This window comes from Jaculus jaculus, chromosome 1 (genome assembly GCF_020740685.1).
Source record: "Jaculus jaculus isolate mJacJac1 chromosome 1, mJacJac1.mat.Y.cur, whole genome shotgun sequence".
In the NCBI taxonomy this organism is placed as follows: domain Eukaryota; kingdom Metazoa; phylum Chordata; class Mammalia; order Rodentia; family Dipodidae; genus Jaculus; species Jaculus jaculus.
Window position 1 is genome coordinate 320,741,776 of NC_059102.1, and position 17,260 is coordinate 320,759,035.

Here is a 17,260-nt window from a genome sequence, read left to right on the forward strand (position 1 = left end):
ACTCACTGTGTAGCCCCAAATTCATGGTGATCTTCCTACCTCAGCCTCTCATGTGCTAGAATTCTATGCATGAGCCACCATGCCTGGCTTATAAAAGCATTTCTAGAGCCATGTTGCAGGATGCCTGTGAGGACTGGAAAGTTGTGTAGATGAGCACACATCTACTGCCATCCCTCAGGATCCACATGTGCTTGGTTTGAGGCCCTGTGCAGATACCACAATCCACAGATACCCAAGTCCTTACATGATAGTATGATATTTGCATACAACCATGCACAGTGTGACATCTGCTCTGTTGTTTACTGTATCTGAGGCAGTGCTAGAAATGAACTCAAGGCCTTGTACTGGCTAGGTTAGCTCTGCCTCTGAGCCGCCTTGAACCCTGACCCATACACTATAGGTTATCTCTGGATTATTAATGACCCCTAATGAAATGTAAATGCTAGCTGTTTTGCTACATCTCATAGGAAATAGCAATAAGGAAAACATTTGTGTGCTCGGTATGACCCAGTATTTCCACCTGTGGTTGGTGGATTCCACAGTTATGGAATGCCAATTATAAACACCCAGCACAGGGCCGACCCCACAGTAAAGTACACCAACTGCTCCTGAGGTCATTGCAGCAATGTTTCAAGGGTCTTGATTGGTAATGTAAACACTTTACCAAGTTGTGATTGTCTTTGCCAGGGAGGATCAGAGCACCATTTTCTGATGGGCATGAAGTGTGCAGTGTGGCACCAGCCTCTGTAAGGACAACACAGCATGAGGAAAAGGCTCTGGTGGCCGGCTTGCTAGATCTAAAGACTGAAAATAGGTGCATACATAACTTTGAAAGCTGATCACAACTAAGGCCTAATAAGTAGTGAACACTCAATGCATTACAACTTAAAAAAACAAAAACAAAAACTGTATGTAGCCATGCTTACATACAGTGGTGGCGCACGCCTTTAATTCCAGAACTTGGGAGGCAGAGGTAGGAAGATCGCCATGAATTTGAGGCCACCCTGAGACTACATAGTGAATTCCAGGTCAGTCTGGGCTAGAGTGAGACCCTACCTCCAAAAACAAAACAACAACAACAACAAAAAACCCTGTATGTAACTCTCAAGATAGTAATAAATGGATAAATTGTGATTTTTTTTTTAAAAAAATTAAGTTGTGTTTGCACTTAGTTTCTTGTCATTTCCCTCTGGCTTCATGCTGTAATGTTTCCATTCCATTTTGCTGTTACCTTCTGCCCCAAAGAACCTATACAACCCAAAGGGCTTTTACAGAATGCTTCGTTATAATATCACTATCAAACCCTATATGACCCCTACCAAAATGCTGCAGGAGTATGCTTCTGTACACACCAAGTTGCTGAGTAAATGATTCTCTCTGCCCTTTGAAGTGAGGAAACTCTTAGTGTTTCTAAAGTCACATCATGGTGGAAACTCGGTCTCCAGATTAATTCTTTAATCCCTATGGTAATTTTGGTCCAGGTTTTTGCTCAGATTACTGGAGTAAAATTTCACCTGAAATTAAAATTTTATGTTTACCTTGTACTGATCTTATTTTTGTTATTATACATTTTATTTTTCTTCATTTCTTTTCTTGCCACATTTCTGTAAGCATTTTACATTATATAAAATGCCATAGTAAATGAATGGACTCAGACTATTTAAAACCCACCTTTTCACTGACAGATCAAGGCATTTGACTAGAGCCCATGCAGAATAACTAGAATAGCTGACAGTCTAGGCTTTCAGTGCCGATATATACTTCTCTGCCCACCTCCTATGGAAACATTTTGAAGAGAGAGAGAGAGGAAGACATGCTTTCTCCCCAAATGGACTGCATGTTGCCTTGTGGCAGGGACAGTGGCCGCTGCTGTCAGGAGCCTCTGCTGCCAGCAGCAGAGCTGTCTGCACCGCGCACACGGTGGGCTCTGCAACCTCAGAAGTTTTCAGTGACACATCCCGTTACATAACCAAAGTGGAAATGCTGATTCCATGCATTTTTCATAGCTTGTTTTTGACCACCAGGCAAGAGAATTAATTCCATTTTGTTTTTAATTGGCACCAAGCAAACGTCTTAGCTAATTTTAGTGAAAGCTCACATAAACTTTAGCCGCCCTTTCTATCTGAATCCCTAGTACTCAGAGCTTACACAGCTATGAGGTTATTTTTGAGGGAGGCAAATGGTGATACTTAAAAGTCTTTGGTGCAATTGATTTTCCTTCATCTATATAGTGAAGGAAGTGTCCCCTCTCTTCTGGGGTGGCTCATCTGGGGTGAATCAGCAGCAGAAGGTTAGCAGGGAGGTTTGAGGTGTGCTCTACATGCAGGCTGGGAGGAGCTGGGAAAATCTGGGCCCTGGCAGGGAGTGAACCTGCTCTCTGGGGTGGGGATCAGTGTGCAGAGATCAAGCACAGGCCATGCTGGGTCTTAGATGCTTTCCGTCTCCATTCTGCAGAGAGCAGAAGGAACACAGTCTCTCTTCTACTGCACTTTCACTTCTTTTTTCCTGTCACTGTCACTTGCCGGGTTGCAAGGCTTGTGGATTGATGTCTAACATTGCCCATTGTGTATTTGTGATTTGCGTTTTGTAATTAAGAGGAACAATGGGAGTCCATGGGGTCTCGTTATATATAATGGTTGGTTTAATTTGTTTCACTTCTATCTTGTTAATTGTAAATTGATCATTAAGATTTGAATTCTAATCTGTCACCAGGGCTGTGAGTATTGAGGCTAGAGCAATGATCCTGGTTTTAATCACTGATGATGAGAAACAAATTTTATAATTTTGGTACATATTGCAGTTCATATATTTTAACACTGTATTTTATGGTGTTATAAATATTGTTAAATGACTTTTAGTGTAGTTTTACTATGTGGACTATAATGTATAAATTATATTACTGTTTTGGCAGCAGTAGATATCCAACTGTGTGAGTTTAATTGAAGTAAAGAACACACACCCGGCTGAACTATTTTTTCCCCCTTGAATGTTTAGATGATGTTAGATTGGGATGCTATAAAAATTATATTCTACAAGAGTAGACTGATTTTGGCCTTCTGCTAATCGTCACCAAAAGTCAAGCCAGAATCCAAAAGAATAAAAAATTAAGGTGTCATATTTTTTTCTTTAAAAGTAATTATCATTGTAATCTAAATTATTATAGTATAATGTTGTACATTTCATGAAAATATAATTACATCATATAGCTGCTAGATAAAAATTCAGGAAAAAGTTCATGCATCCATAAAGATAGAAACTACCTAAATTTGCTGTAAAAATGGATTAATCATTTTCTTTTTATGCAAGTAAGATAAGTATGACTTTATGTTTTGTCTTTTAACTTTGCAACTGCTCCTTGTATGATTAGATTGTGACTATGCCCAAAGAAAAGATGGTGTATATGCACTCATAACAAGCCTGTATTGAGCAATAGAAATCAGTAGGCAAATTAGCATTATAAAGGAAAAATACAAAATATGCAAAACGGATTTTTACAGTAACACATTATAGTTGTGTAGACCTTATAAATGGCATATTTTTTTATTATATAAGACATCAGCACTGTAGGGAATTTGGAAAAATATAAAAAATTAGGAGAACATTTTTATGTGATAGTGCTATCTCAAGATAATTATTGTTACCTTTTGACATGTTTATTTTCAGATACTTTTCATGTGTATATAAATGTGCCCCACATGCATACATTTACATTGTGATTAAGATTATGCTGTATACAACCTTGAAGATGATTTTTTTTCCTCTCTGTCATCTCATTGATGAACATTTTTCTATGGCAGTGAATACTCTGGAAACAAAATTTTAATTGAATAATTTGTATGCAAAATAATTCATTATACATTTAAGATGTTTCCAATTTTTAACTATGGTGGATAATGACATGACTATCACTTTGTATGTAAGTGAGTATTTAATAATTCCCTTAGCACAGATGCTAAAAGGGAATTGCTGCTTCAGAGATCATTAATGTGTGTTATTTGCTTAAGGATTACATTAATCCACTCAGTGCCTATGTGTTCATATCAATATGTGATAATACAATATGAGCGACTTATTTACTTATTTTTATTTTATTTTATTTTATTTTTTTGGTTTTTCGAGGTAGGGTCTCACTCTGGCTCAGGCTGACCTGGAATTCACTATGTAGTCTCAGGGTGGCCTCGAACTCTCGGAGATCCTCCTACCTCTGCCTCCCAAGTGCTGGGATTAAAGGCGTGCGCCACCACGCCTGGCTTATTTTTATTTTTGAGAGACAAATAAAAAGGTAGAGAGAGAAAATGTATGCACAAGGACCTTCAGCCAGCTGCAAACGAACTCCAGATGTATCTGTCCCCTTGTGGCACATGTGTGACATTGCATGCTTATATCACTGTGCATCTGGCTACATGGGACCTGGAAATTTGAACATGTGTTTGTAGGCTTCACAGGCAAGCACCTTAACTGCTAAGCCATCTCTCCAGCCCAACATGAGAGATTTTTAAAAAGTGAGAAGCAATATTACATATACGTTGAACTACCCCTTTAGAGTTGGACAGACCAGATCTTATGGGTAACCTTCGGCAAATTACTAAAGTGCATTCTGAGCTCCCAGAGAAAAGGCAGTGAACCTCCTAGGATAAGTGAGATCACTGAGGTAAAGGATGGATTCTGCTGTCTGGCACAGAGCAGTGAAGAAATACTTGAGCAGTTTTGAATTTCATTATGTATTTCTTTAAATACAGTGAAATTAGCCATTTGTAAATGTTTATCAATGTCTTGTTTTTTCTCCAGACATTCTCCAAATAGCTTGTGTTTTCTGAGTTGCAACTTTGCTTGATGAGGATTAGCACTTGAATGATGCTCTTTGTCTTCATCTGCCTTGCTTTTTTAAATAGTTTCCCACTTATATCTCTTTTAAATTACTAAACTTTGGTTTTAGGGCACTTTAGGCTTATAATAAAATTAAGCAGAAAGTACAAAAAATTCCCATGTATCCTTACCTTCATGACAACTTCCTCTTACCGGTATTTTACATATGTGAACAGTTTTTTGCAAAGTAATAATAACTTAGAAAAACACATGTCATTATAAAAATAGAAAAATATGGATAAGCAATAGGGAAAATCACCAAGAAATCATTAGTATTATATTTGTATTATATATGCATACTCAAAACGTGGTCATTATAAAATGGGATTTCATTATGTATGCTGATTTTAATGCTTCCTTTTTTCTTAGCAGTTTACCATGTACCAATAAATAATATTAATGAGTAGCAACCTCAGCACAATATCTTGATCTCCATTTATACACGTAATGTAACTAGTCTCCTGTTGGTAGACCTCTGCTTTATGTTTGTAGGTACTGGGTTGTTCTATAAATAGTGCTACAAAGAATATTCTCACATAAACATGACTTTTAAAAATGTATTATTTTTATTTTCTGTTTTTCTATTGTTACTTCTTTTTTTTTCTTTGTGGCTTTTTTTTTTTTTAAATATATCTTTTTTCTTGGAAGGTACCTGAAAATAGGTATGGCTTTCTTCTCCATTTGTTTCCTAATCTATTTTAGGTATTTTTTTCTACTTTTGGGGGTGATTTTGGTGAATGGTATAATAGGGAATATTAATTTTAGGAGCAGTATTAATTTAAAAATATATTATTATGTCTCCTAAATTTATTTTCATATTGTGCATTGATTTAAAAGCATGAATATAAGTCATTATTCAGTCATTTAGACTGTTTCAAATGAGTAAATTCTTACTCATATGTGGGGAAAGATTTCCTAGAAAATTCATGTCCTTTCTTCACTAGAAACAAATAGCTGTCTTGCATAATGGAGGAATCCTCTTTGAAGAGAGAGATAATTTACATCAAGTGGCTTTTTTTTTAAAATTTCAGAGAACCAAATACTCATTAACCTGGAAGCCACTCATAACACAAGGGAAGTTTAAACTTGCCCTTCTGACTCATGTCACCAGGCAATGCAATGATGGCCACACCAACAATGAAGGGTTTGTTAAAACAAGGATCCTTTTCTTATATATCTTTCTTATCTGAAAATTTGGGGTCCTGGGATTGTCATTTAAGACACTGAAGATATCAGCCACCACCAGAAAAGACATCTGTGATCCCGAATGAAATATGTAAAGACAGTGAGATTAAGCAAATGGAGTCTGACTTAGAGTGAAGGAAACAAATCATGTGTCTACGGAGGGTTACATATCTGCAAAACAAGCTGATCTGCTCTCCAAAGTCCGGAAAACCTTGAGAGTTGTGACAGAACATAGGACTAAAACCAAAACTGAAAATCCCACTTCCACCCCTTGCAGCCGGGAGGCCATCTGGCTGGAGACTAGAGATGATGGCCTACTCCTTCAGAGACCAAGCTCTGGTTGAAACAGGGACACTGGTTACAACAAAGGGATTAAGAGAAAGTCTTCACTGTGAAAGGTGATGTCCTCACCTTTTCCACCCAGAGCCTAGACTGCCCGATTATACATAATATCAGGAGCTGGAAGATGTTCTTCTTGAGAAACAAAATGACCACAGAAGAAAGAGTGACTGACAGTAATATTTGGGGATCGCCCATCAAAAATGATGGCTTGCCACTTGCTCAGTCTATAGTGAAGCCCACTACTTTAGAGAAAATAAATGTAAGCAATTGCAAATGCAGTCACACTATGCTGTTTGGATAGTAAGGACCAATCTTTAAATGTTTATTACAATGTAAACACTAATATTAGTTAAACCACAATTGAAATTCTAGCAATTACATTGAAAGCTAGAAATGAAAGAGGGATAAGGAGGCATGTAAGAAGTTAACCTTTGTGTATTAGAATAAAGCGATAGCCGTGTGTGTGTGTGTGTGTGTGTGTGTGTGTGTGTGTGTGTGTGTATACACATGCGCGCAGGCGCATATGTGTGAGGAGGTCAGGAAAAAATCTTAGGTGTTATCCTCAGGGACACTGTCCACCATTATTTGTGATTGTCTTGAGCTCATCAAGGAGGCTGCACTGGCTGGCCTCAGGGGTCCTCTGTCTTTATCTCCTCCATGCTGGGATTATAGCCACAGGCCACCACACCAGCTTTGGTACATGGGTTCTGGGGCTCCAACTCCAGTTCTCATACTTGTACAGCAAACACTATCTACTGAGCCATCTCCCCAGCCCCAGAAGTATATAATAAGAGCCAGTGTGAACACATCTAGAAATATGGAAGTAAATACCAGAAAAAAATAACTTTACAAGATTTGAAAGTATTTGTGATTGCTTAGCTTAATCTGGGGTCATAGGGCAGGAGACTACTGTTTTATAGATTTGTGTTGACCAGGTTTCCAGAAAAACAAAACCAGCCAAATACCAATCTATTGATTTGTAAATTGATTGTTTGATCCTCAGTCTCCATTAGTGTGGGGTCTAGAAAGACAAAGTTTCATTTTGAGGAAGCAGCTGCCATAATTATGGAGGCTTGCTTAAGTTCAACATCTTGAAGGCAGGCAGGAACCTGGCAAGTCCCAGAACCATTATGGCTCAAGTTCAAAAACAGTCTGTTGCAGACATCCACTTTGCTCAGCCAGGTTAAGGACTTGAACTCATGAGAAGAGGGTTGCGCACATTAGGGAGAGTAATCTGCTGTAGTCAGTATCTGCTTATGTCAATGCTAATCTCTTCCTTAAAACACCTTCACAGAAACATCCAGAACAATGTTTTGACAAATGTCTGGACCTTTACATTGGCAGAAAAAAAGTTAGCTACTGCAGAAATTTGATCTTTAACCATTAAATTGGTTTATTTAAAAATATTTAACCATATGCCACTAAACTGGCTATGTTAACTAAAAAGAAATTCTCTGCTATTAAAATCGGGCCTCCTTTTTTAATATCTCATTTATTTGTTTGTTTGCTTATTTGCAAACAGAAGGAGAGAGAGAAATAATGAATATCTGTACACCAGAACCTCCTGCCACTTTGAACAAGCTCCAGATGTATGCATCATTTTGTGCATCTGGCTTTACGTGGGTACTGGGGAAGCCAGCCTAGGCTATCAGGCTTGTAAATAAGCAACTCTAACTGTGGAGCCGTCTCTCCTGCCCTGGGATGGCTTCTTTACACATATGGGGACCAGCCTAGAGTAACCACACAGGAAATATCTATGATGTACATACTGTCTTTTAATAGAAGATATTTGGTCATCATGTCTTCTGTTCCTTAGCCCTTTCTATTAGTGTGAACTGCTATTCTTTTATCTAGAACAAGAAGGAGTCCACAAGTCACATATCCTTCTACTGTGCAGTTCAAAATTACTGGAATATTTTCTTTGATAAAAAATAATTTTGTTACACTATTATGTTTTAAGTATAGAGTTTAAGATAATGCTAAGGTTGTATAATAATGTAATAGGAACCTTTAACATCTATAATGCTTGTGTTTCTACCTCTCTAGATCTGAAATAGTTCAGCTCAATCAAGAAAAAAGATATATATGTAACAAGCTGGAAAAGTTACAGAGGAGAAATAATGAGTTGGAGGAGCAGTGTGTCCAGCATGGGAGGGTGCATGAGACCATGAAGGCAAGGTAGGAGGGCTTGCTGTTCACGATGGCCCACGCCTGGTATATGTCTGCCTCAAAGAGGGGAAGCCTGCAAGAAAGTAGAAATGATGATCATTATGCTATTTAAGTGTGCACTCAAAATCCACTGCTCTTCTGTGTTTTTGCTTCCTCATTCCTTTAGGGTGTTCTTATCATACGCAAAGAAAAATGTTCTTATAATATGCTTTGTCTTTTTACTACTCTCTATATATACAGAATTAAACTCACTACAGAGTAGTAGGAGGAAACCATTTCCTTTCAGATTACATTTACAGTGTTTGATAGTAAAGGAATCTTTTTTTCTAGCTAACAGCTTTTAATGTTTAATGTAAGCTGAAACATATAGCAATCCAAAGAGGTTACATAGTGTTATCAGCGTCAGAATTTGACCCTAAATTCATGGCTTTATTTTGGACAAGTCACTCGGTCTCTCTAAGCATCCCACATATTGGTGCTGATAAGCCCACTGTTATCTAAAGATAAAATAATACCCGGGCTGGAGAGATGGCTTAGCGGTTAAGCGCTTGCCTGTGAAGCCTAAGGACCCCAGTTTGAGGCTCGATTCCCCAGGTCCCACGTTAGCCAGATGCACAAGAGGGCGCAAGCGTCTGGAGTTCATTTGCAGTGGCTGGAGGCCCTGGCATGCCCATTCTCTCTCTCTCCCTCTATCTGCCTCTTTCTCTCTCTGTCACTATCAAATAAATAAAAATAAACAAAAAATAAAAATTTTTTAAAAATAAATAAATAACACCCCCCCACACACACACAGCTCATAGTAGCTGCCTACTAAATACTATCAGTCATGATCACTTTCATTTTCTAGAAGAAGAAATTCACTCCAAAGGGACTGATGGATTTGTTCAAAGTCACATACAGAATGAGTGATAGTTTTTTTTAACCCCAAATTCCTTTTCCTTTTTGTAATAAAGTTGGCCCTATTTTATGTATATGCCATTTCTTTTTTAAAATTATTTTATTTATTTATATATTTATTTATTTGAGAGGGAGGGAAGTGAATATGGGCATGCTAGGACCTCCTACCTCTGCAAATGAACTCCTGATGCTTGTACGCCTTGTGTATTGGGATATCAAACCAGGGCTATTAGTCCCTGTAAGAAAGTGCCTTCAACTACTGAGCCAGCTCTTCAGCTCCTATATTTGTCATTTCTAAGCTCTGCAGTGGATCCCCCAAGAATAAAAGCCTGGAGCTCTGTAGATTTGGACATGCACATGCAATCACATCATCGGCTACGGCAGCTTTCCAGTGCAGATGGTTTGGGCTTCCAGTGCCCCATCTCCAGTCCATCCTCAGCCACCCCATTCCTTGTTTTTTGATAAATTAAAAGCTAGGTTCCATGTTTTATTAATAATGGTCTTTACTGTATAAACATATCATGTGTTCTTCATATTCTTATTGGATTATATTCTTATATCCACTCTCCTCCAGCCCCATTCCATTGAGGGGCTTCCTCAGTGGGGTTATTGGTATTCACTGTAGAGTCGTGAATGCATCACTCAGTTTCTGTGGAAAGGGGTCAACACCTCTGGATACTCCTTCCCATACTGTGGTTCTTACAATTTTTCCACACCCCCCGCCCCTTCTGCAACCTTCCCTGAACCTTACCTGGTGTGTTATAGTTCTACTTTAGTGTTGAGCTCTTAGCAACCTCTGGATTTCTGCTTTGATGAGTTTTGAGTGTCTGTCAGCATGTCCCTGAAGTTGGGTGTCCAATAACAGAGAGAGTAGCACTTGTGTTTAAATTGCCACTTCCTCTGTAATGTCTCCAGGGCCCTGGCAAATGTGGTGGAATTGGGTCATCTCAGGGTAGGCAGTCTGCTATCTTTTCTTGTTATGTTTATGAATCTTGGTTCTCCCCACTTTTCACTGCCATCTATAAAAAAAAAAAAAATTGTCCAGTGTGGTGGCACATGCCTTTAATCCCAGCACTCAGGAGGCAGAGGTAAGAGGAGTCTATGATCCTCCTGTTGATAGGATTCTAACTTGGATCTTAGTACCAGATATGAATTCTCATCTACTGAGTGGGCCTCATATTTCAAAAAAAAAATTAAAGTGAACATAGTGGGGAGGAGACAACTGATGGTATATTTTTACAACTTTGATTACTTGCTGTATTGAATACAGGAAAAGCAGTCAGAAAGTAGTACTGTTTTTAAATATTAAAGTCCAGGTAGATTTCTAACATTCCTTCACTTGTTAAAATGTTTACTTAGGGGATGGAGAGATGTGTTAGTGCTTAAAAGGCCTGTGAAGCCTAAGGACCCTTGTTCGACTCTTCAGGTCCCACATTAGCCAGATGCACAAGGTGGCACCTGCATCTGGAGTTCGGTTGCAGTAGCTGGGGCCCTGGCACACCAGTTCTCTCTCTCTCTCATAAAAATAATTTTTAAAAAAATGTTTCCTTAAACCCAGCCACTCTTCGAGGTCAGGGCTCAGCAGAGCGCAGTTGAACGCTGGCGTTCTCTCACCTCCTCCAGCCCTGTGTCTTCAGCACCAGAAGTGCTGGGTGAGCTGTCCGTCATGCAGCGCTGCACCTCCCTTTCATTTTACATAATAACGTTTTATTTAAACAATATACATGGATCTGTTTTCCCAAGGCTTAAATCTTTTGATTGAAATGTAACTAGTAATAAATTAAAATTTGGAAGTTCTTCTATAAAGTAGAAATGATATTTTTATCAATTCTTGTGAACACTCTTTTTTTTAAAAAAATTTTTTTTAATTAATTAATTAATTTATTTATTTATTTATTTATTTGAGAACGACAGACACAGAGAGACAGATAGAGGGAGAGAGAGAGAATGGGCGCACCAGGGCTTCCAGTCTCTGCAAACGAACTCCAGACGCGTGCGCCCCCTTGTGCATCTGGTTAACGTGGGACCTGGGGAACCGAGACTCGAACCGGGGTCCTTAGGCTTCACAGGCAAGCGCTTAACCGCTAAGCCATCTCTCCAGCCCGTGAACACTCTTAAAAATATGTTATTGGCTATTTATTTGTAAGGAGGTGTGGAAAGAGAATGAATGGTTTTTTCAGGGTCTTCTGCCCCTGATGTCGAATACCAGATGTATGTACCACTTTGTGTATTTGGCTTTACGTGGGTACTGGGAAGTCTAATCCAGGCTATCAGGCTTGACAAGCAAGTGCCTCTAAACTCTGAGCCAACTCTGCAACCCTCTTATGAACACTTTCAAAGCCTATTAAGTGAATGCTTTCAAAGTATTGGAAGTTGGTTTTTATAGGTCAAGACAACTTACTGAGATTGCTAATCCAATGTCCTGCTGCAGCCTGCTTGCCTTGCAGAGCTCCCAAACCTCAGCACAAGCTCTGGTCATGTGACTTCTCCGGTGAGCTAGGGAAGGATATTGATATTCAGTTTCTGCTATATTATCAGGGTTGTACTGGGGTCATTTTGGTTTTCACATGCTGCTATTCTTGCTTCTAGTTACAAATCTAGTTTCATCGCAGTAATTCCATTTGCTTCCAGTGGTTCTGCTAACTCACTACTCAGTATTATATATTTTTCCATCACTAGTGTGAGGGTTTCCCAATGACTACATTATGCATCCTGTATAAATTGTCACTTGAAAGGGAATCATCTGTATCCCTGGCTGAAGCAGTTGGATGTATCAGCCTTATCTCTTATTCCTCTACACCACCAGTGTCCTATAGAGAGAAGAGAGAGACCTTGGGATATGCTGAGGAAAATCTGTGCTTTTATAACTGGCAGCATCCTAGTAAAATAAATTTGCAAAACTGCTAGACATTTAGATTTATATGGCCTTATTATATAATGTAAAATTATATTTTTATGAAGAAAATGGTACATGGTTTGTAGTATGCTACAAAAGCTTATTACTACTTGCTTATTTTGAGGTTTTTCTTTGTTACCACTAGTGTGTTTTACCTGTTCTGGGATTGTGTGCATTCAATGCTGCCTCCCCACAGACTCTAGCAACAAACAACCTGAGGATATTAGGTAGAGAAAGGAAAGATGCCATGACTACCAGGAGTGGCTTACTCTGCATTGCTGCAGATCCCTCAGAGGACAGAGAGCCATGTTTGACTGTACTTGATGAGAACATCTGAAATCAAGTTGCTGCCCTCTAAATTACACTGGAAGTTTCTGTCCCGTCAACCAGGACTTTGTTATGAGATAATAAGTTATTTAAACAACCTCTGTGGTTACCGTAGATGGAACAAGGCAGAGGCTATAATAGGCTGACTACCTGGGAGAAGATTAAATGTGAGTGGAACTCAACAAATGAAACGGGAAGAGTCCAAAAGTCTATGTCTATAGTTTACACTTGCTTACAGGAGGCCTGATATTCAGAAAAAGGAAAAAGGCTGCTTTTTACTTAGTCATCGAATATGTATTTCCAGCTGATTTGTATTATCTAGCTTTCTGTCACTATCATGAAATACCTGCAATGACTAACTATTTAAAGGAAAGGTTCATTTTGGATCACAGTTTGGGGCTTCTAATCCACAATCAATTTGGCCTGTTTCTTCTTTGACAGGAGGAGCCTATTGCTGTTCATGTCCAGGAAGCAAAAGAAAGGAAGGGCTCAGAGTTACAGTCCCCTTTAATGACATGTCCCCAGTGACCTTCCACTAGGCTCCACCTCTTGAGATATTCATCACATCTCAGTAGTGCCACCCCAAGGACCAAACCTTTATTTATTTATTTTTAATTTTTATTTATTGTTTTTGGTTTTTGAGGGGGGACCAAACCTTTAAAACACATGCCACCGATATACATGAAATATTTCACTGATCAAGCAAGCATCCTTGCTCTAGTAGAACTTACATTCTTAAAACGGCCTTCAAGGTTGACTCCTATGTTTGTAAGAACTAAAGTAGAAAGTAGAGAGACTGCTCATTGTGAATAAGATCACACACCCTAAAAGCAGGCTGTGTGGGGTTTCCTTAGTTCACAGCTGTCTGGCCTTAGAGTCATAAACAAATTCCTTCATCGTAAACTTCATATTCCTTACTTTGCTTTTCTGTATAGTGATACCTTGTAAGGTTGTGAAAATTGCCTAAGTGATCCATGAAGTCTTAGAATAGTTCATGGCATGGAGTTAGTGCTTCAGTATCCTTCATTCAACATAGTTATCAGGACCTTAGTACATGCTGGACTGTTTTTGATTCTGGGGACCTAAAAGGAACTTCAGAGCCTTCCATTCCAGAACATTGTTTATTTATATTAAGAGTTAAATTGGTTCTTGTGATTTAGTCTGTGAACCAAAATACCATGCTTACATAATGTTATTTGTAAGGGAAAGTGCTTCCTGAAATTTGAACATTACTTTTGATTTTGAACATTTTGGACAATAACTTGGGGTATAGCTGTGATGTTGTATCAGTGTGTGAAGCATACAGCGTAGTCAGCATTTTCAGTATAAGCCAGCTCCAAATCCAGTTTAAAGTGGGATGGATTTTCCTACTTGTTTAACAATGATAAAGGACCAATGTACTCTAAAATTAGAATTTTCCTTGAGCCAGAGAACTGATGTTGCATGATTATTGGATGAACAAAATTTTAAAAGATGACTTGAGCCCAGGCATGGTGGCACACGCCTTTAATCCCAGCACTAGGGTGGCAGAGAAGTAGGAGGATCACCATGAGTTCAGGGCCATCCTAAAACTATATAGTGAATTCCAGGTTATCCTGGGCTAGAGCAAGACCCTACCTTAAAGAAAAATAAAAAAGATGACCTGTTTCCCTGGAGAAAGACAGAGCAGTGGAACCACTGTTTGTTTCTCCTTTCCAGAACCATCCTCCACTGTTAGAACATTCCTGCAAGTGTGTCTCCATCATTGCCTCGGTTTGATTTTCCTGGAATATATTTTGACTTCTCAGCTGGACACTACACTCCGTACCTAGGACTGTCCCTTGGTACAGACTGCACAGTAAAGCCCACCGGAGACTGTTGTTTCCTTTTCTGTCACATTTTGGAGCAATTAGTGTTGATTTCCATTCTTACATGTTATTTTACTTCTTCTCTTCATTTTTTTTTTTAATGAGGAAGGAAAAGAGAGAATTGGTGCACCAGGGCCTCCAACCATTGCAGTCAAACTCCAGACAGGTGTGCTACCTTGTGTGCACGCACAGTCTTGTACACCTGCATCACCTTATACATCTGGATCACATGGGATTTGGAGAGTCGAGCATGGGTCCTTAGTCTTTGCAGGCAAGCACCTTAACTGCTAGGCCATCTCTTCAGCCCTTTCTCTCTTCATTTTATAAGCTATTGCAAAGAACTGTCATGTCTTTTCTGGAAATATAGCAAGTTACAGTAATGGCAGGATGTTGGATAGAGAGAGAACAACAGCTCTGTAGTCCAGCATGCTCCCTGCTTAACCCTGAACCCTGATAGGACAAGAAACTGTTAGCCTTAACTTCTTTATCCTTAAGCTGGGACTGAATACCATATTGAATTCTTATGTAGGTCAGATCACATCATGTGTGTGAAAATATCTGAAAAATAAGCACTAAATATATATGGTATATATCCAACTAGTGTCAGCATCATGGAATTAGTCTCTCTGGTGGATGGTATTTTATGATCATTTACCTAAGACTGGCACTTCTGTAGTTGAAGAATGTATAACAGAAAAACTATTTTAAATTTAATCATTAGAGCGATTCTTTCTTTCCTTCTTTTCTTTCTTTCTTTCTTTCTTTCTTTCTTTCTTTCTTTCTTTCTTTCTTTCTTTCTTTCTTTCTTTCCCTTCCTTCCTTCCTTCCTTCCTTCCTTCCTTCCTTCCTTCCTTCCTTCCTTCCTTCCTTTCTTTCTTTCTTTCTTTCTTTCTTTCTTTCTTTCTTTGCAAGTAAAGAGAGATAGAGATAGAGAGAGAGAAAGAGAGAGAGAGAGAGAGAGAAAGAAAGAAAATGGGCATGCCATGACCTCCAGCTACTACAAACTCCAGATACATACACCATTGTGCATCTGGCTTTACGTGGTATTGGGGAATCAAACCTTTGGCGTTGTGCTTTGCAGGCAAACACCTTAACCATTGAAAAATCTCCAGCCCCTCATCAAAGCAATTCTATTGGGATAGTATGTTTGTCTTTTGTTTTCAAAAAGGGAAGCTGAGGGCCTGAAAAGTTGTGTATTGTACCCAAACTCAAAGCTACTACATGATATACAAGTGTAGGAATGCAAGGTTGTTTGATGCCAGGCAGAACCCACTCTCAGAACCTGGTGATACAGCACCTGTCTGAGTTTCCGTAGCCAGTCAGCATCTGAGCTGGATTCAGACTCCAGATCCTCAGAGTCTCAGTCCACAAAGCTCACTGGCAGATTTTCCTACTCTAACTTGCTATATCTAATAGTTAAATTCTCTGCTAGGGGTTTTTCAGGCTGATGTGCCTTTGGGATCTCCCCAGGTTACAGCAAGACTAAATGAGCTTTTAAAAAGACTTTCTAATTACGAATGGAGCATATGGTGCCTGGTGGTTAAGAATGTGCAGTTTATGCAGACTTTCTGCCTAGGTTCTGATCCCAACCCCTCCACTGAACCTGCTGTTGACCTTGGGCAAGTTGCTTTTCCTCACAGTGAACTTAAGAGTCTGCCTAGTACATAGACGATAATATATGCTTTTGTTAAGTGAAATAAGTTATTGGGTTTTATTTTATAATTTCAACTATTTTAAAAAATGAGCCAAAAGAAGAGGCAAACTAGCTAGCAAGCCTCCCTTTAAACCTGAATACCCTGTCCTGACTGAGGGCTGCACAGCCTTACTTTCTCAGGAAGTACTCGTTTTGAGCTGTTTGTGGAAGTTTGTTCCAAAGTCAGTCTTTATCACCTGATGTAGGAAGGAAGGGCAACACTCTTTCAGAGAACCTGTGGGTCCATTCAGAGAACTTGCTGGAGTTCCCTGAAGTGGCTTGAGGCCATGGCCTTGGCCTTGGAGCTTGTTTGCTGCCCTGCCGTGAGCAGCTCTCCACTGCGCCCTCACCTCTCCAAGAGGCACCAAAGATTGAACTGCAGACTCACCAGGACACAGTGAACTAACTGCTTTGTGGGACACCACACCTTTTGACATTTCCCTGTTAATTTTGAATAAAATAACTTCTGGGGTGATTCCACAAGGAGAATAATGTCTTTACCGCTTTTTAAAACTGTTTTTTTTTTTTTCCAGTTTTTCAAGGTAGGGTCTCATTCTGGTCCAGGCTGACCTGGAATTAACTATGTAGTCTCAGGGTGGCCTCGAACTCTAGGGGATTCTCTTGTCTCTACCTCCCAAGTGCTGGGATTAAAGGTGTGTGCCACCATGGCCAGCTTTAAAACTGTTTTTTAAAGTGTTTTTCTTTGTTTAGTTGAATGTATATATTCATAGGGAAAAACAGTTGCATTATTTTGGCCATGTAATACATGCATCCTTCTGGTGATAGAAGCTTAAGATGGAAGAGACTGGCTTTTTGATAATAGCTTGATGATATAAGGTGATAATTTCTAGGCTATTGTTTCTTAGAAACTAATTGATTTTTAAATGGTTATTATCTATAAAATAATTCTTGTACTGAATGTGGGCAGTTCTATTTTCTCTTTATCATCCATGGTAAATGTACAGCAGTTTAAGCAGTAAGTATTTTAAAGATATTATGTGTAAGTGTCTAAAAGCAGCATTAAAATAGCTTTGACTT

At 39.0% G+C, this 17,260-nt stretch overlaps 1 protein-coding gene across 7 annotated transcripts in view; it reads left to right on the forward strand.

The window, feature by feature from the left end:
• The window catches only part of Sdccag8 (SHH signaling and ciliogenesis regulator SDCCAG8), a 223,535-nt gene that overhangs the window by 149,457 nt on the left and 56,818 nt on the right, over window positions 1-17,260 (forward strand). For all 7 annotated transcript variants that reach the window (XM_045151003.1, XM_045151019.1, XR_006637261.1 and 4 more), the window contains one exon: window positions 8,440-8,571. In XM_045151003.1, coding sequence (XP_045006938.1) covers window positions 8,440-8,571 — 132 coding nt within the window. The remainder of the gene's footprint in view (window positions 1-8,439; window positions 8,572-17,260) is intronic.